The 20331-nt window shown below is 43.1% G+C and overlaps 1 protein-coding gene across 49 annotated transcripts in view; it reads left to right on the plus strand.

Annotated features, from left to right (window-relative positions):
• LOC111556221 (zinc finger protein 23) overlaps positions 1-20331 on the plus strand; it is a 141299-nt gene that overhangs the window by 118414 nt on the left and 2554 nt on the right. For 16 of the 49 annotated variants that reach the window (XM_045046938.1, XM_045046950.1, XM_045046945.1 and 13 more), the window contains 4 exons: positions 12380-12444; positions 14660-14786; positions 15376-15423; positions 19956-19993. In XM_045046938.1, coding sequence (XP_044902873.1) covers positions 12380-12444; positions 14660-14786; positions 15376-15423; positions 19956-19993 — 278 coding nt within the window. Of the gene's footprint in view, positions 1-5392; positions 5531-5578; positions 6058-12379; positions 12505-13010; positions 13061-14609; positions 14787-15375; positions 15490-19955; positions 19994-20331 lie in introns of those variants that run through there. The other 33 variants (XM_045046956.1, XM_045046960.1, XM_045046961.1 and 30 more) reach the window with 28 other exon arrangements.

Raw genomic sequence — 20331 nt, forward strand, 5'->3', positions numbered from 1 at the left:
GCCGTCAGCACAGAGACTGATGAAGGGCTGGAACCCATGAACCATAAGATCATGACCTGAGCCAAAGTTGGATGCTCAACTGACTGAGCCACCCAGGCACCCCTTTCTCTGTTTCTTTTTGGATAGTTTTTACTGCTATGATTTCAAGTTCACTATGTTTTTTTAAAAAGTGTTTCCTGGGGTGCCTGGGTGGCGCAGTCGGTTAAGCGTCCGACTTCAGCCAGGTCACAATCTCGCGGTCCGTGACTTCGAGCCCCGCGTCAGGCTCTGGGCTGATGGCTCAGAGCCTGGAGCCTGTTTCCGATTCTGTGTCTCCCTCTCTCTCTGCCCCTACCCCGTTCATGCTCTGTCTCTCTCTGTCCCAAAAATAAATAAAAACGTTGAAAAGAAAAAAAAAAATTAAAAAAAAAAAGTGTTTCCTCCCCCCCCCATATCTAATCTACTCAATTCTGTTCAGTGTATTTTTTTTAAAAAATTTTTAATGTTCATTTATTTTTGAGACAATGAGACAGACAGAGTGCAAGCAGCAGAGGGGCAGACAGAGGGAGACACAGAATCTGAAGCAGGCTCCAGGCTCTGAGCTGTCAGCCCAGAGCCCAATGCAGGGCTCAAACTCAAACCGTGAGATCATGACCTGAGCTGAAGTCAGACGCTTAACCGACTGAGCCACTCAGGCTCCCCCTGTTTAGTGTATTTTTAAAAATTTATTTGAGAGAGAGAGAGAGAGGGAGAGCAGGAGTGTGGGGGAAGAGGGGCAGAGGGAGAGAGAGAATCTTAAGCCAAGCATGCCAAGCATGCCAAACATGGAGCCTGATGAAGGGCTCAGTCCCACAACCCTGGGATTATGACCTGAACCAAAATCAAGAGTCAGATGCTCAACCAACTGAGCCACCCAGGTGCCCCTCTGTCCAGTGTTTTTTTTTTTTTTTTTTTTTTTTCAGTTTATTTATTTTGAGAGAGAGAGAGTGTGTGTGTACTTGGGGAAGGGGCAGAGAGAGAATCCCAAGCAGGCTCTGCACTGTCAGCACAGAGCCCGATGTGGGGCTCAAACTCACAAACTGTGAGATTGTGACCTGAGTTGAAATCAAGAGTCAGATACTTAACCAACTGAGTCAACCCAGATCCCCCTGACTTAGGACATTTCTCTATTTTCCATGTCTCTACTTAATTTTTCAATCTGCAGATGCAGTTATAATAACCTTTAAATGCCATTGTCTCCAAAATCTATAATGACTATTTCAGCAGTTTTCTAGTTCTTAGATTATGAGTTACTGGTCCAGGTAGGTAGTATTAAACTATGTATTCAGTAATACAGACTATAATTCTAAATTCTTAGGGGACATCCCCACTACCACTCTAAAACCTACAAAAGGACTTCTTTGTTATCTCTTTTTGCTAGTGGGAAGATTTTTTCCCCTAATTTATCCTTTCCTGGGTCCAGGCATTTTAGTGGGTGTATGTGTTTGTGAGAAGCCCTAATTCCTACTTGTTTCATGTGGCCTCCTGAATATTATGAGCCTCCTCAGGTATCAGCCTCCTCAGGTATCAAGATCTTCAAATCTCCACTGTTTCTACTTGTGTTGGCCAAAGCATTCAGTGCAGCTAAACTCATTGGTTTTAGTTTCTTGTTCAGGTTTGGTACCTGGGTATACTTTCCTGTGAGCTACGTATAAAATGATGTTATAAATTGTATCTTATCCTAAATTTCTGGATACTAGTTTATATCTTTCACTATATTGCCTTAAATGGAACCTTGCCTGATAACATTTTTTGTCTTAAACTCATTACTATATTAATATAGTTAATGGTATTTTTACTTTAGCTTAACACTTGTCTGGTATATCTTTAACATTCAGTCCTTTTGCATTTTTGTTTTAGTAATATCTTGTGAATATATAACATTTTTGCCCTAGATAAACCTTAGAATCATCTTCACAAGATCCCAAACAAATGCTATTGTCATTTTATTTGTGTAGGACAATTCCTTCCACTTTCTTCTTTTTTTTTTCAAAATAGTTTGAAATTGGACTTACAGGTCAAGATGAATGCCCTTTCTTTGAAAAATTACCTCTGCCTTTTCATTTATACAAGTTTTTATTGTTGTTGTTTTTGTTGGTTTAGTCCCTGAGTATTTATATTTTTCTTCGTCTATGTCTTAAACATTTATTATTAAGTTTATTCTTACGTTTTTTTGGTTTCTTTGTTGCTTTTTTTTCTTTTTTTTCCTCAACGTTTTTTGTTTGTTTGTTTGTTTGTTTTTTTGGTTTTTTTTGGGGGGGACAGAGAGAGACAGAGCATGAACGGGGTAGGGGCAGAGAGAGAGGGAGACACAGAATCGGAAACAGGCTCCAGGCTCCGAGCCATCAGCCCAGAGCCTGACGCGGGGCTCGAAGTCAGGGACCGTGAGATCGTGACCTGGCTGAAGTCGGACGCTTAACCGACTGCACCACCCAGGCGCCCCTCTTTGTTGCTTTTTTGAATAAGACCTCTCCTGGCCCTATTTCTCCACATAGTAGGTTGAGTGGTTTGTTAATTCATAATAAGTAAAGATAATTTTTATAATATTGAAACATTCTTGAACTCTTGAAATGAACCCCAGACTTTGTTGTTTTCCCACAATTTTCAAGAGGAAACGCAGGTAGAACAACCTTTACTGTGTAATCTTAAAACTAGAAACACCAAAAAATATTTTTTTAACATGAGAAGATTTGTCAGTTTCTCCTGGTGGGCAAGGGAGGAAAGGTTTTAGGGAGGCCCTGGGACTGGAGGGACAGAGGATACTTAGAGCCGAGCAGAGGGAAATGTGGCTGCAAGCCCAGCCTTCCAGAGCAGCGAAATATGAGAACCAGCCTAAATTTTTAAGTTTGTTTTTAAGTATGTATGATTTTTCCATCATCCCTTATTCCTAGGGGTATTGGTAAGGCTATGGCTGTGGGTATTGATTTGAAGAACCCAAATCAGTGTGGTTAAACATGATGAAAACTTATTTCTCACTTATGTATCATCTGAAGTTAAGCAGTCTAGGGCTGGTACAGCAGCTTTATGATACCACCCAGCAGCTATGTCAACCCTAGGAACCACATCCTCATTCACATGGTTCAAGATGCTCACCCCCTTGTCAGCGTTCCACCTAGCTGATGGATACTGGGACAGGAAATGCATGTTCCTTCTATTTAAGGGCATGGCATCACTTTTGCTTATAGTCTGTTTATCAGAAGTTGGTCGTGTTGTCACGCTTGGATTTAAAGAGAGCCAGAAAACGTGTTATTTTTTCTGGACTGTCTTTGGCTTGCTATAGATTCTGTTACTATATAAGGGAAGAATAGAGATCAATAGACAAGTGGTCTCTGCTTCTTCAGGCCTTTTGTAACTTGGTGTGTGCCTGTCCTCATACACTTAGGAGTCAGAGCTTCGTGGTTATTTTGGAGGCCTTATTTTCTTATCTGTAAGATGAGTGACTGATTTATGATCTAACATTTGGGCCCAGGACTTCTGTGACACTGTGATCTCCTAATTCCTTCTTATTTCTTCAGTCAAGCCCTCAGTCCTAGCTAAAGGTCTGCTAAAGGAAAACAACAACAAAAACAAAACAAACAAACAAACCAACCACGTAATGCCAAGAACAATGTAATCTCCAGCTATCACTGTGCTGAATCCTGGGACCATTTTTCTATCTGAACAAGAGAAGCCATGAAAGTGCTCATTTTAGGAAAACAGTGATGATCAAGGTCAAGGCAAAACTGAGAAGGGCTCCTGGTCAATGTTATGATTCCAGGCATAATATATATCCCACCTCTAGTGGCACAGAAATGAAGAAGGGTTCTGCTCTGGAGTTGGGGTTGGAGTCTTTGGACGATGTCAACAACAAATGTTCGTTGCATACTTCCTTTGTGCCAGGCCTTGTGCTTTAGCTGAGGATAATGGTGTTGAACAAGATAGATATAGTCCTTGCTTCTTGGAGTGAGCAGAGAAGACAGTTAAATAAACTGGTATCATTAAAAAAGCACACATGTGCCAAGTACGGAGAAATACAGAGTGCTGTGATGGCACATAACTGGCGGGCCTGCCTTATTCTAGGTGCTCAGGGAAGGCTTGCTTTCCAAGGGAAATGGGATTTGAGCAGAGACTTCAAGGAATAGTCAAGATTGGAGAGTAGGAAGGGTATTCTAGGTTTAGGGAGCCCTGTTCGGGAAGTGGGGCTGAAGTTGATAGAGGAGGAAGAATAGGCGTGGTGAGAGGCTGGAGAGGTGGGTGGGGCCTACCACCAGTCACATTCCAGTGCTGTAGCATTGCGCGATCAGAACCTAAGGATGGTCCAATCCAGTGGCTTTTAGTGCTGTTCCCCGCCTCCCCCCACCTCCCATTTTGGAATTTTATGGGAGTATTTTTGTTACAGTGTTTGGTGCTGTTTGATGGGAGCCTGGAGAGCCAGGAATCCTGCAATGCACAGAAGGGTTCCACTTATTTGAAATAGTTTTCACATACTTTCAGGACATTCATGTAGGTAAAAACTTTATAAATGACCTGAGTCTAGAAAGTGTTTTCAGCTAGACACAACTAATTTTTTTTAAGTTAATTCATTTATTTTGAGAGACAGATTGAGAGAGAGAGCGCGCGCGAGCGTGCACGTGCACAAGTGGGGGAGGGGCAGAGAGAGAGAGAGAGAGAGTGAGTGTGTGAGAGAGGTTCCCAAGCAGGCTCGGCACTGCCAGTGACCGGCAAGAGCCTGACCTGAGCCAAAGTCAGAGGCTTAACCGACTGAACCACCCAGGTTCCCCTAAACACAACGATTTCTACACAGTTTTAATTAACATACGTTGATTCTCCAGAAATATAATTACTATACCTATAAAATCAAAAGAAGATTGTACTGTTTCACTTAAACTTTACCAAAAAATGTTCACCATTTTGGATCGTACCTTGTGATTTTTGAAACACCAGCGTAAGACAGACAGCATTGTGGCTGTGGCGTTCAGGCACATTCCATGTGAAAAGGCAAATTATCCACCACTTCGTTAGGTTTCCTATAGCAGTCACGAGCATACATTTGCATATTGAAAGGTGTATTTTATCTCCTCTATTAAAGCATAATATTAGTTTTTAAAATGTAGGTTTATATTACCTATGATCTTCTAAGTCATGATCGTAAGTTTCACGACAGGAGAATAAAGCAGTCACTAGGAAATATTTGTTACAAAAAGGCTGCCTTAAGGGCTGTCGGCGTGTGATCGATCCACTGGCCCAGTCTGGAAACTCCCGAATCCGGTAGAACCGGGAGCTTTACTAAGATACAGATACCCGGCGTCACTGCTGGCCCCCGACTCTTCCCCAGCCCACCTCGAGGAACAACTGCCCTGCTGCTCAGACCTGCAGGACCTGAGCGTAGGGCGCAGGAGCCTCCGACACCAAGACTCAGAGCGCGGAGGCGGGGCCAGAGTGCTACCCACTGGTAGCAACGCTGCTCCTAGAGAGGCTCGGCCGCGGCCTGGTGACGCACTTCCGGCCGCGCCACGAAGCCGCCTGCTGCGAGGTGAGTGTGGGGCTGCAGGCGGCGGGGGCGGTGCCCCGGCGGGTAGCTGTGGGTGCTGTGGGGATGGGCCTCCCGCACTTGCAGGAGTGGGTAGAACGGCGGCCCGCGGTCCTCCTCCGCCCCTCCTCGACTCCCACTTTGGAGTTGGTGGCCGAATACGTTCCATCCCGTGGAAGGCGAAGCCGGATTACCGTCACAACCTCGGAGCCCCGAGCATTTAGCATTTTGTTCGGGGAAGATACTACTGACGTTTTGGGAAGATATGTCGGAGCAGCCAGGGGGTGGAATATTGGCAGGAGTGAAGCGGCTTGAGGTGATCACTAGTGTTTTAACATGTTGAAGTCGTACAGGGACTCTTACCTATATGCATTTCAAGTATGGACCGTATGCCTCCTGACTCCTAACATAGGGTCGTGAATCAGGGTTCAGTGAGAGCGCAGAAAAAGCAGAGCCCTCCCTGACACCGGGGAGCAGAAGCAGCCCGGCTTTTGAAGGGCACTGTCTCCTGGAGCTGTGCGTTCCAAAAGGTAACTTGGCCCTACTCCTGGGCCGTTGGGATGACAATGATCTGGGGATGATTTATAATCACTTATTTGCGAAGTCCTAGAATACACATAAAATAGCCCCAAAATTCCTCATTCATACCTTCATAAGAAGCAATTTTACGAAAACACTATACTACACTAAATTATAGTAATTAACACATGAAATTACACACACACACACATATGTATATATGTATATCTATCTATCTATCTATCTATCTATCTATCTATATGTATATATCTCTGGAATGTGGCTCGTAGTGTATGCAGAGGAAAAGTTGTGGCCTTAATAGGTTTTAATTGCCAAATAGGGAAGAATGAAATGAGTAAATAAATCATGTATCCTCAAGAAGCATTTGGGCACAGGTTTTATTTAGCCTTGTAGTATCTAGTTAAAACACTGTTTTCCAAAGTTATTTAGTTCTTTTCTTTCCCACCACTTCAGTGTGGTTATGTTAGTCAATTGTAGTATAGTTAGGCTCATTTGCTGTTGTTTGTATTCCTTTTTGGCTCGCCACCCTATCCCATCCTGGTTGGTTGGCTTAATGTCTGTATATTTAGATATGTGAAACATTACTATGGTTATGAGTGTCAGAACAAAAAGGCACACTCAGAGAAGCCTGTCACACCCTCCTTTCCCCTGCCAATCTCATCTACCCTATTTCCTTCCAGCCTGTTTGCATCACAGGCTCCTTTCACTTCCTACCCATATTTGAGGCAACCATTCTCCTTAGTTTCTGATTTATCCTTCTATTATTTTTTTTTTTTTGTACAATTGACCAGATACATGTGTATTTTCTTATACTCCCATTTTTTGGTACACAAAAGGTAGCACTCTACCTTTTGCATTTGCTTGTTTCATTTGAAGATATATTCTGGAAACCACTCCATATCATAGAGATAAGTATCTTTTTAAAAAACGTTATTCATGTATACTGAAGACTGCATCTAGCATGACATTTAAGAAGCATAATGGTAAAATGAGCACCCATGAACACACCACCCCTTTAAGGAGGAGAACATTTCTGGTATTGGTGCATCTCTCTGTGTGTTCCTTCTCAACCCAGCTCCCAACTTCCTACCCCTAGAGGTAACAACTAGAATTTTGTATTAATCGTCATCTTACCTATTTATAAAAATAATTTTATCACACAAAATATGTCTGTAAACATTATGTTTTTGAGCTTTATGAAAATGGCATTGTAGTGTCTCTAGTCATCTGGGGCTTGTATAATTCAATTTTTAAAAAAGAAAACATTTTTATTTTTATAATTTTATTTCAGTTAATTTTTTTTTGAGAGAGAATTCACATGTGTGCAGGGAGGGGCAGAGAGAGACAGACAGAAGAGAGAGAATCCCAAGTAGGCTCCACACCCAGCGCAGAGCCTGATGTGGGGCTTGATCTCACGACTGTGAGATCATGACCTGGGCTGATATCTAAAGTCTGATACTTAACCAACTGAGTCACCTAGGTGCCCCTCTTGTAACTCAAGATTATGTTCCTGAAGTCATCTATGTTGTTGTGTGTAATTGTGAGCTGTTCATTTTTGCTGCTGGGTAATGTTCATTTTTTGGTGGGGGTGGGTAATGTTCATTTAAAAAATGATAGGACAGGGGCACCTGGGTGACTCAGTCAGTTGAGCGTCTGACTTCATCTCATGTCATGATCTCATGATTCGTGATTTCGAGCCCCACATTGGGCTCTGTGCTGACAGCTCAGAGCCTGGAGCCTGCTTCGGATTCTGTCTCTCTCTCTCTCTCTCTCTCTCTCTGCCCTTCCCCCACTCATTCCCTCTCTCTCTCTCTCTCTCTCTCTCTCTCTCTGTCTTTCAAGTGTAAGCTAAAAACAAAAATTTTTTTAAAAAAGGTAAGACAGTTTATGTACTCTCAGTGGATATGTAGGTTGTTTCCAGTTTTTTTTTAATTAAAATACTGATAATAATTTTGTACATATTTTCTACATATGAGAGTTTCTCTAGGGCATACATTTTTAAATTTAGGCATGAATACTGAATTTGATTAAATTCCTTTGGCATCTGTTGGGATGGAGAGTGTGTTTATTTTTCTTTGATTTATTCATGTGAAAAAGTATACTAATCTGTATCTTGATATTGAGCTTTACTTGCTTTCCTGGGATGATCCCTTTTATTCATGGCATGTCACTTTAATGAACTACTGGAGTCTATTCCTTTATAGTGGGGATTTTTCTGTGAGTATTCAGAAATGAGACTGGTCTGTGGTTTTTACATCAGTATTGTGCTGTCATCATAAAAAGGACTGGGAAACTTATTTTGCTGTTTTTTTCTACAGTTTCAGTACTGTTAGAACTACTCGTTTCTTAAAGACTTGAAAAGATTTGTTCATGATACATGTGGGTTCATTGTTTTGTGAGCATTTGCTCTTTACTGGCTATCTCAGTTTAATTAGGTAAAAGTGATCATGGATTACAGAAAAATATCTACATAACAAAATAAGTAGAGTTGATTTATTAGATTGAAATAGAATTATATGTTCTTCCATTATAGGATAGGTTTTCTTTTTAAGCATTCGTAGAATTTTTTTTAGGCATTTCAGCTAAAAAAACAAAACAAAAAGACCCCAAAACTTTGTAAAGCAGAAGTAAATAGATCAGGTTATTTAAACACCATGCAATAAAGCCAAAATTATGAACAGAGAAGAAATTAATAACAAACTATCCTAAACAATTCTGTGGTCAGAGACAAAACACAGTTGCTGACCAGCTATAAAATATAATTAATATAATTAAAACATAAAATAGTTTTTTTCAAAACCTCTGGCTTGTGGGTAATAGTGTATTCAGAGGGAAAATTTATGGCCATACAGATTTTAATTGCTAAATAGTAAAGAATAAACATAAATGAATAAATCATGCATCCTCAGGAAGGTAGAAAAAAACCTTTCGCAGTCTAGCTTCCCCCGGAAGCAAAACACAGGACAGAGGTTTCTGTGCAGGCACTTTATTTGGGAATGTATTCCAAGGGCAGAGTGAACAGCAAGGGGAGTAAAACAGAGGAGGGAGAGCCAATACAAGGATGTGTTGTCAGGCTGGCCTGTCTATAGGCCCCTGGCGCTCATTCTTGCAGGATCTTTGAGCACCCTTGGAATCTCATGGCTGCTAATGTCGGGGACTAAAGGGGAAAATATTTATCCATTGACTTCTATCCCTTATTGGTCAAGGGTGGCCTCACAAGCCTTAACTTGTCTGTGTTTCGGGACCTAGCAGGTATCCACAGGTATCTGCAGATGTCCCACACAGGATGCCAGAAAAGCCCCAGGGCAGGAGCCAGCCACATGTGGTATAGATCCTTGAGGAGGCATTGGTAGGTTGTCCCTGCGCAAAGCTGATCAAAGCCTCTGGAACTGGGCTGAGACCAGAGGATTTGGAGTGGTACATAAAGTGTCTCTTACAGAGCTAAAGAAACAAAGAAAGCAGAACGTAATGAAGGAAATAGAGGAGTGATGTTCTCAATAAATAGAAAAGCTTATTCTTTAAAAATAAAAGAAAACAACATTCAAATAGACAAATCATTGTTCCACTTGACTTTATTAGTCTGCTCAGGCTGCCGTAACAAAATACAGTAAGTTATTTGGCTTAAACCACAGAGATTTATTTCTCACAGTTCTGGAGGCTGGGAGCCCAAGATTAAGATGCTACACAATTCGGTTCTTGATAAGGGCTCTCCTTGAGTTACAGTTGGCTGTCTTCTCATTGTGTCCTCACATGGTAGAAAATGAACTCTGGTGTCTCTTCTGCTTTTTTATAGGGGCACCAGACCTCTCATATTATGGCTTTGTTTCACCTTATTACCTCATAGGATCTATATCCAAATATAGTCATGTTGGGGGAGAGGACTTCATCATATGAATTTGGGGGGGGGGTGGGGAGACATGTTCCATCCATAACATTAACAAAGGGGAAGGGGTCTAGAAAGCACACATATTCAAAAGAAGTGGGAAAAACAAAGTAGTTCCAGATATGGAAGAAATGGAAAGAATCATGAACCAGTGTTTTCCACAGTTCTGCACTAAAGTGAAACCCTAGAAGACATAGATGATATTTTAGGAAAACACAGGTTTTCAAGACTGACTTTGGGAGCAGTAACCAGAAAATAACCAGTCCATGTGTTTTGAATACAATGAACAAGGAGTGCTCAGTCACGGGACCCTAGATAATTGAGTGACCCCTCAGGATGCTGAGGCCCTGGCTTCTTCACTATCAGAGGGCTGGAAAGTATGAGGAGGCAGCATGGGACCTCAAAGGTAAACCTGGGCCATGTGGGAGGCTGGCCTCCCAAGATCTCTACAGAGGTATCAGGGCTCTTGAGAACACTCAGTTATGTAAGGGAATAAGCAGGATGTAGGGGAATAGCTGTCTCCTCCAGCTCCCTGGAGCATGACTCTCAGGCCTCTGTGCTGGGGCTGCAGCCCTGCTGGCCTGGCTTCCCTTGCAGTGTAATCGAGGATGATCCTTGTTTAGAGAAAAAGAAGTAAGTCCATGATCTTGGTAATGTTCTATTTCTTTTTTTTTTTTTTTTTTTTTTTTACAGAAAGCACTGGCAATTGCTTTTTATTTTTATTTATTTATTTTTTTATTTTATATATGAAATTTATTGACAAATTGGTTTCCATACAACACCCAGTGCTCATCCCAAAAGGTGCCCTCCTCAATACCCATCACCTACCCTCTCCCCCCTCCCACCCCCCATCAACCCTCAGTTTGTTCTCAGTTTTTAACAGTCTCTTATGCTTTGGCTCTCTCCCACTCTAACCTGTTTTTTTTTTTTTTTTTTCCTTCCCCTCCCCCATGGGTTCCTGTTAAGTTTCTCAGGATCCACATAAGAGTGAAACCATATGGTATCTGTCTTTCTCTGTATGGCTTATTTCACTTAGCATCACACTCTCCAGTTCCATCCACGTTGCTACAAAAGGCCATATTTCATTCTTTCTCATTGCCACGTAATATTCCATTGTGTATATAAACCACAATTTCTTTATCCATTCATCAGTTGATGGACATTTAGGCTCTTTCCATAATTTGGCTATTGTTGAGAGTGCTGCTATGAACATTGGGGTACAAGTGGCCCTATGCATCAGTACTCCTGTATCCCTTGGATAAATTCCTAGCAGTGCTATTGCTGGGTCATAGGGTAGGTCTATTTTTAATTTTCTGAGGAACCTCCACACTGCTTTCCAGAGCGGCTGCACCAATTTGCATTCCCACCAACAGTGCAAGAGGGTTCCCGTTTCTCCACATCCTCTCCAGCATCTATAGTCTCCTGATTTGTTCATTTTGGCCACTCTGACTGGCGTGAGGTGATACCTGAGTGTGGTTTTGATTTGTATTTCCCTGATAAGGAGCGACGCTGAACATCTTTTCATGTGCCTGTTGGCCATCCGGATGTCTTCTTCAGAGAAGTGTCTATTCATGTTTTCTGCCCATTTCTTCACTGGATTATTTGTTTTTCGGGTGTGGAGTTTGGTGAGCTCTTTATAGATTTTGGATACTAGCCCTTTGTCCGATATGTCATTTGCGAATATCTTTTCCCATTCCGTTGGTTGCCTTTTAGTTTTGTTGGTTGTTTCCTTTGCTGTGCAGAAGCTTTTTATCTTCATAAGGTCCCAGTAATTCACTTTTGCTTTTAATTCCCTTGCCTTTGGGGATGTGTCGAGTAAGAGATTGCTACGGCTGAGGTCAGAGAGGTCTTTTCCTGCTTTCTCCTCTAAGGTTTTGATGGTTTCCTGTCTCACATTCAGGTCCTTTATCCATTTTGAGTTTATTTTTGTGAATGGTGTGAGAAAGTGGTCTAGTCTCAACCTTCTGCATGTTGCTGTCCAGTTCTCCCAGCACCATTTGTTAAAGAGGCTGTCTTTTTTCCATTGGATGTTCTTTCCTGCTTTGTCAAAGATGAGTTGGCCATACGTTTGTGGGTCTAGTTCTGGGGTTTCTATTCTGTTCCATTGGTCTATGTGTCTGTTTTTGTGCCAGGTAATGTTCTATTTCTTGAGCTGAATTGTTGCTTTATTATTCTTTAGGCTCTCTATACATTTTATGTATGCTCTAGTGTATGTGATATGTGTCAGAATTGTAAAACCCTAGGGTTCCTAGGATCAATGTCATCGGTGGGAGGGGTCGTGGGCACTGGATCACCCCCTTCTTCTTGTGGCAGCTCCCGCTTGTATTCCTGTCTGGACACTGGCTGCCTGTGTCTCACATCTCTGAGGGGCTGTGTTGTTCCTGCAGGGGCGGGACTTGCTTCACATCTGTCTCTCTGTTTTTCCTCAGCTCCAGGCCTTCTCTGAGAGGGAGAGCAGGTAATGGCAGCCATGCTCCTGACAGCCTGGCCCCAGGTGAGCTGTGGGTCCTTCAGCTCTTCCTCTGAGCAGTTTCACATTGAAGAAGGGAAGCTGGTGAGCTTTGTGATGGAAGTTGGAGGGGTCCTCCTCGCTTCCGCCTGGAACTCATGGGAAGAGCGGTGACGTGAAGGGATGGAAGCAGCAGGAGAGCATCCCTGAAGGCAGGGGTGAAGTGTTCTGCACACTGAGGTTCTTTGCTCCTCTGGTGAATAGGCGACAGGAAGCTGCCCATGGAGGATGCTCCGTGCACGGATGTGAATGGAGGAGGGTAGCACCGGCTTAGGATGTCCAGAGACCAGGGCATAGGTGAAAAGGAGTAGTAGGACCAGGTCAACACAAAGGATGGCTGTGCCTCTAATATGGTGTGGAGACGAGGGTAGTGGGGTCTGGAGAGGGTAAAAACAGGAAGTCCTATGGGACAGGATGTCTCATTGTGTCCTGGAGAGACTTTCAGGGCTTGGGTGCAGGGGCTCAAACTTTAGGTTTCTGATAAAAGCTCTGTACCCTCCCCCTCCCTTAGAAAAATAAGCATGCAAACCAAATTTTCCATACAATTTCAGGGACTTCACGGACACCCTGAAGCACATCCATGGACCTCCATGGACTACAGGTTGGGAATAATCATAGTGACAGTAATTCCAGTAGCATTGTTTGCGGCTTGCTATGCTGCAGGCATAATACTAAGCACTTGCATGGATCGCTCAGTCTTGATTCCTTGCCCTTGACATAGGTGCTGTGATGTGCTCACTCTGCTACAAAACATAGGAAGGCAAAGGGGAGCAGAGTGCCTTGCCCAAAGTCACACAGCCGTTATTTGATTCTTCTCTGCTCATTCCTGTGACCTGTGCAATCAGTGACGTTAAGGTGGTCAGATTTGTCATGGCTGTGTAGGGAATAATTTTCAGGGTGATTCAAGAGGAAGGTGTCCACTTAGAAAGAATTCCATTGGTCCAGGTGATAATGGGCTTCATCAAGGAAAGTAGTTAAAAAAAAAAAAAAAAAGAACCCAATTCAAGTAATGCTTAACAAAATCTTTAGGATATGGAGAGTCAGGATTGAGGGTAGAGTAAGAGAGAGGGAGGAGTCAGGAACATTTCCCAGGATTCTAGCTGGCGTTTCCTGCACAGATAGTGGAGGGGGTGGGGTGGGGTGGGGTGGGGTTGAATTCAGGAGCCTCCAACTTGCTGGGGTAAAGGGTGGTGGTGGTGGGCAGTGAAGGTATTTAATTTTGTGCAGAGAAGTTCCTTGGCCCATCCAAGGTCACAGATGAGTGACGCTTAGACTCACCCAGTGGTTGGACTATGCTTGCTGATGGGTGGGGGTCAGTAGAATCAAGCAAAATCCTGGCAGAAAGGAATTGAGGGTATATCCCTGCCAGCGTGTCACCCAGGTTATTACAGAGGACTGAGGTGGGCAGGGAGAAAGCGCAACCAGAGGCCGCAGCTGCCCGGAAGGGAGGCATCAATCCTGATGCAGGGCCTGTGCTGGGTGCACGGTGTAGTGATGCAGAGATGAGCAGCTGGAATGGTGGCAGAGCACCTGGCCACTAGGAAGGCTGATCTCCCCTCTTTCCCGAACCCTGGAGAAACAGTGAGTTCTTGGGTAAAGTTGGAAAGGATGAGGCCTGATGGGAGCGTGTAACAAAATCGGGTTTTCAGCAAGACCCATCTGGAAGCAGAATGGGCTGCCGTTCCTGCCTCAGCCAGTCTGGGCAGCACTGAGCTGCTAGAGGTGCTCAGGCAGTTGCACAGCCCCTCGTGGCAGGGTCAGTGACAGGAATCCAGATGGGGGCTGGTTGAGATGGAGGCCATAGCTGTTCTCTGGGGGTGGCTGGATGTTTATGGGGGTAGGGATCAGGGTGGGCATGCTGGTGGGCGAGTCCTGAGCCGTATCTGCCCCCGAAGACATGGCTAGCAGAAAGAATGGAGTTGCTTTTGGGGAACTTGATTATGGGAATTTTTTTCTGTCATCCCAACTTAGGATATCTTTTATAAATGTAAAATATGGCATGAGGTTTCCCTGCCATGAGAGAAGTCAGATAATTCTCCATGGTTTACTTTCCAGGTGCTTTTTCTCAAACCTTTCCCTTTTTTATTAATTTTGTGCTCTTCACAAGCTCCCTCCCCAAGCCCTTATACTGCCCTCTGCCCCTCACCTAGGGCCTGAGCCATGGAACTGGCCCTAGGGCAGCAGGAACCTGTTGTTTCAGAAGTCGGTGACCTTCGAGGACGTGGCTGTGTACTTCACTCAGACGGAATGGAATGGCCTGTCCCCTGCACAGAGGGCCCTGTACAGGGATGTGATGCTGGAGAATTATGGAAATGTGGCCTCCCTGGGTAAGGCCTGTCTCCCCCTGGGACCCAGACTCTGCCAGTTGGGGTTTCCTGGCTTATTGACCCCTGACAGGTTGCAGATGGGGTCTGTAGAAATCCTTTACTGAGTCGGAACCCCAGGGGTTGAGATTCCTAATCCCCCTTGAGTTAGGGGTTGCTGGAAAGGGTGAATCCCAAGCCTTTATTGGGCCAATATAGGATTTTGCTGGGACTAGTGTGCACTCTTTATCCATCCTCTAGAAGTTGTGGTTTGGATACAGTGTGGGAAAAAGAAACTTACTGTTCCACAGCATTATCTTCACATTCACCCTCATCTGACCTGCATATCTTGGTCTTTCGGGCTCACAGTCCAGGCCATTCCCAACTCCTCCCAAACCTTCTCAGGCACTTCCCCGCCCCCCCCCCCCCCCCACCGCAACATAGACACATACACTTTCCAAGCCATTCCCCTCTTTGCTGTCATCTTTAGGCATGGGATCCCCTACAGCTCTTATTTTCCCTTCCCATTGCCAAGACAGTTGGAGAAGAGGCTTAAGAACTCATTTCTGGGAGATTATTCACCTCTCTCTCCTCTTTCTTTCCCCCTAAACAGGATTTTCGCTTCTCAAACCTGCTGTGATATTGCAACTGGAGGGAGCAGGTGAGCTGGGGGACCCATCTCCACTGGTGGCTGGAACAGAAATAGGCTCCCAGGGTGTCTGGACTGGTAAGGGACACACAGCTGCCTTTTATGGGGGAGTTAAACTCTTTAGGAAGAAAACCAACGTTAGCAACATATAAGCATGCCACATTTATGAGCCAGCTGTAGAAAATAAAATTTAAATAATGTTGATGATTTATAGAGATATGTACAGTTGAGACCTGATTATTTTTGCAGTTTTCTGTTTCTTTGTAATTCCAAGAAGAGATCTTTTTTTCAAATGCCTTATTCTAATTCTTTTCAGTTCTAATTTTGGAATTCTGCCTTTCTCAGATGAAATGAATGGATTCAGTATTTTGGGGTCCTTGCTACTTTCTAAACATTGTACACTTAATGTGATGGATGGAGAATTAACAGTCTTTTTGTACAGAAAGACAGAATAGCCTGGTGGTTAAAAGTACAGTCTTTGGAGTAGACTTCCCTGAGGTTCAATCCCAACTGCTATTCCTAGTTACAGGATTTCCTAGTTGTGACTTTGAGTAGGTCAGTTATTTGAGTTCTCTAAGATTCAATGTTTTTATCCCTGAAAATGGAATAATAAAATGAGAGAACAGTGCTAGTCTTGTGGGTTGAGGATTACATGAGATAATACATATTAAATGTGTAACTTACAGTGTGTGCTCAGTGAAATATTAGTTTTTATTATTTTTTTTTTTGGTGGAGAAGACAGCTTAAGCTGTGGGAAATAAGGTAGAAGGAAGTGCTCTCAGTTCAGTGCTTCTCAAATGATGTGCAAATGAATCACCTCTGGGTATCTTGTAAATATGCATATTGTCATTTAGTAAGTCTGGCATGGGGCCAAGAGTCTACATTTCTGTTAATTCTCAGGTTCTGCCAATGTATCTGTTTCCCAGATCTTACTTGAAGTAGCAAGCTTCTCATTGGCTTAAGCAGAGTAGTTGCCAGACGATTTCCCATTTCTTGTGATTTCCTATTTACTTCTCTGCGTTTGTGGTCCATAAGATTCTCTTGTATCCTTTCAATGAATCCTCTTATTTATTTACTTAAAAAACTTTTTTGTAATGTTTGTTTATTTTAGAGAGAGGGAGAGACAGAGCATGAGTGGGGGAGGGGCAGAGAGAGGGAGACACAGAATCCTGAAGTAGGCTCCAGGCTCGGGCTGTCAGCACAGAGCCCCATGTGGGGCTTGAACTCATGGGCCTCGAGATTATGACCTGAGCCGAAGTTAGACACTTAACTGATTAAGCCACTCAGGTGTCCCATGAATCCTTTAAAGATTCAGTGGATTTTTGTTCCTTGTAGTCATTCAACCAGATGATTCCTGACAAAGGAAGACATGTTTTGCAAAATCAAGAGTTTAAAGCGCATTGCATATAATATGGAGGAAGCTCCATATAATCGTGGATCTCCTCAAAGGAGTCTGGATTTCATTCCATAGGCAACAGACAATCCTGAAGTCTTTAAAATTTTTGAATAACCCATCGTGATCTTAGCTGAGAATGGGAACATCAATCCAATTAGTTTGTGTTTGTTAATTGGAGTGAGGAATCAGATGGCTTTTAGGTAGACAGAAGGGGAAGGCCTAGGGCACAAGGCCCATGTCAGCCGAGTTGATTCTCTGTTAAAAAGCTTTTTCAGAAGGCCCACATAGTGCCATCTGTTTATATCTCATTTGCTACAACTGTGTCTTCTGGTCCCCCTACTGCAGGAGAGGGCAGAAAATAGTTTTTAGCTGTAGTTTTTACTGCTACCTCAAACACATTGGAGGCTGTGCTAGTAAGGAAGAAAGGGAGAATGGATACTGGTTAAGAAACCGGTAGCATCTGTCACACTGTAGGATTTGGCAAATAGAAGGTCACTAGTATAGAAAAATTGGCAAAGAATATAAATGTTTGATCCACATAAGAAGTACAAATTTAAATCAATGAAAAATCTTCACCCTCAATAGAAAGCAATGAAAAAGAAATTAAAACAGATGTTTCACCTAACATACTTGACATAGGCAGGGTGGGTCTGAAGACCCAGAGAGGGTCTGCAGGGCCAGCAAAGATGGTCCTTGGCTTTGAGCAGGATAGAAATCAAGTTGCGAGCCAGGATAAAGTGAAAGCAGAGTTTACTGAATAGCATAAGTGATAGAGTATAGCAGATGAGTGTCTGGGAGACTGAGAAAAGAAAGGAGAGTGAGTCTCTCCTTTGCTCAGGGTCTGGGGTTTCTTTTTTTCTTTTTTTTTTTTTTAATTTTTTTTTTAATGTTTATTTATTTTTGAGAGAGAGACAGGGCATGAGCAGGGGAGGAACAGAGAGAGAAGGAGACACAGAATCCGAAACAGGCTCCAGGCTCTAGGCTCTGAGCTGTCAGCACAGAGCCCGACGCAGGGCTCAAACTCACAAACCATGAGATCATGACCTGAGCCGAAGCCGGACGCTCAACCGACTGAGCCACCCAGGCGCCCCATGGGTCTGGGGTTTCTATTCAGAATGTACATGGCACCCAGGAACTGGTCAGAACAAAGACAAGTGTCCGGGTGTCCTCCATAATTCACTTATTCCCTGCTGCCAGGGGGTTTTGGCATCAGGTGTCTAGAGTCATTGGTCTGGAAAACATATATGACAGCCTTGCTTAGTCATTCCATAGATGTTACCACCTGTGCTGGAAGAGTGTAAAAAATCATTAACTTCTGACTCACACAGGAAGGACATACATCATTTGTTCCATAAGGCATGTATGTGGCCAAAGTGCAGGTCCTAGAAAGAATAGAAGCAGGAACAGAAGCAAGTAGTTTTTCATGGAGTCCCTTCAGTTTTCCTCGCTCATACTGAGAACAATTATAGTAAGGGATGGAGAGAATACACCAAACTGGAATAAACTTCTGGAGGTGAATGTGAATCAGTAGTCTTTCTAGAAAGTACTTTAGCGATACATATCAAAAGCCTTTTAAAAGTTTGTCCTCGATAGCCTGGAAATTCCCTCCTAGGGTGTCCTGATAATAATCAGGGATATAAACAAAGATGTACATGCATGGAAGTTCATCATAATTTTATATAATAAAATGTTGGAAATAACCTGAATAATCAGGATAGAGATAATTGATTAAATTAACATGCCTCTTTAGGATGGAATGCTTGGGGCGCCTGGGTGGCGCAGTCGGTTAAGCGTCCGACTTCAGGTCACGATCTCGCGGTCCGTGAGTTCGAGCCCCGCGTCAGGCTCTGGGCTGATGGCTCAGAGCCTGGAGCCTGTTTCCGATTCTGTGTCTCCCTCTCTCTCTGCCCCTCCCCCATTCGTGCTCTGTCTCTCTCTGTCCCCCCCAAAAAAATAAATAAATAAACGTTGGAAAAAAAAAATAGGATGGAATGCTTATTTAGCCATTTAAAAAAAATTTTTTTTAATTAAAAAAAAATTTTTTTTTAATGTTTATTTACTTTTGGAACAGAGAGAGACAGAGCATGAACAGGGGAGGGTCAGAGAGAGAGAGGGAGACACAGAATCTGAAAGAGGCTCCAGGGTCTGAGCTGTCAGCACAGAGCCCAACGCGGGGCTCGAACACATGAGCTGTGAGATCATGACCTGAGCCGAAGTCGGACGCTTAACTGACTGAGCCACCCAGGCGCCCCTTTAAAATATTTTTACAGAATATCTAAAGATACTGGAAAATTATCCTTATTAATGTTAGGAAAGAAAAATATTTTCATTTTTGAAAAAATGTTTTTAGAAGAATGATTGGAAGGAAAATGGTTGAGGGAGGAAATACATCAGAAGATTAGCTGTAGTTGTTAGGTGGTTGTATTTCAGGTAATTTGAATTTTTTTCTTTGCATGTTTCTGATATTAGAGATGAATATTAGTTTTATAATTGGGAAAAGACCAACAGTATTTTGAAAATGCTTGCTAGGAAATCTAGGTCATTTGGATCTTTTGAGGGAGAAATACTGGGGAGGTGGGCTTATTACATGTGGTTGAGGAGAGATGGGAGATGAAAAAATACAGGCAGCATTTTGAGGCCAATTTTAAGAGATTTGGGAGCAAAGACAGATCCTGGCTCCATTGGAACTGTAGGAATTCTAAAAAGAATGTTAGGGACTGACCACTTTCAGGATTGAGGGAGGAAGTAGAAGGAAAGACCAGGAGAATACAGCAGTGTTCTGGAGGGGTGGGGAGAGATGGATCAAAGGGATAAAGCGGGCCAAAAGATTGTCTTTTTTTTTTTTTTAATGTTTATTTTAGAGAGAGGGAGCGCACATGTGCATGCAAAGTGGGGAGGGGCAGAAAGAGAGGGAGAGAGAATCCCAAGCAGGCTCTGTGCTGAGCGTGAGATCATGACTTGAGCCAAAATCAAGAGCTGGACGCTTAACTGACTGAACCACCCAGATGCCCCTAAAGATTGCCTTTGTAAGCAGAGAAAGCAGAAGGTGAAGGAGGAATTTTAGAGAGCCTAGAGTTTAAGTTCCAAGAAAAGAAATAAGATTATTTCTCTTTCACTTCCTGGTGCTGCAAACACTTGCCACCCTCAGCGTTGCTACAAGTTGTTGGATCCTATGCCTTTTCCTTTGTAAGTAGTTTCCATTCTTATTAACCATGGACAGCTGAGAAAAAAACTGCAGCGTGTAGTAAAGTGTGGTGTGATAAAAAGAATGCTCATCTGGTGGAGAAGACCTAGGATTTTGTTCTACTGCTGTCACTTTTAACTTTTATGTTACTGGAACATCATCTTAAATCATTCATGCTCAAAACTGTACAGAGAGTGTATAAAGCACACTGGAGAAACAAGTCGCTGAAACTTCCTGTGCCAGATTGCTCGGTTTCTTGTGTATTCTTCCAGTAGTTTTCTAGGCATACATATACAAATCTATATGTATTTATTAGCCCGTTTTATTTTCCTTTATAGAA

This window comes from Felis catus, chromosome E2, assembly GCF_018350175.1.
Source record: "Felis catus isolate Fca126 chromosome E2, F.catus_Fca126_mat1.0, whole genome shotgun sequence".
NCBI classification, from domain to species: domain Eukaryota; kingdom Metazoa; phylum Chordata; class Mammalia; order Carnivora; family Felidae; genus Felis; species Felis catus.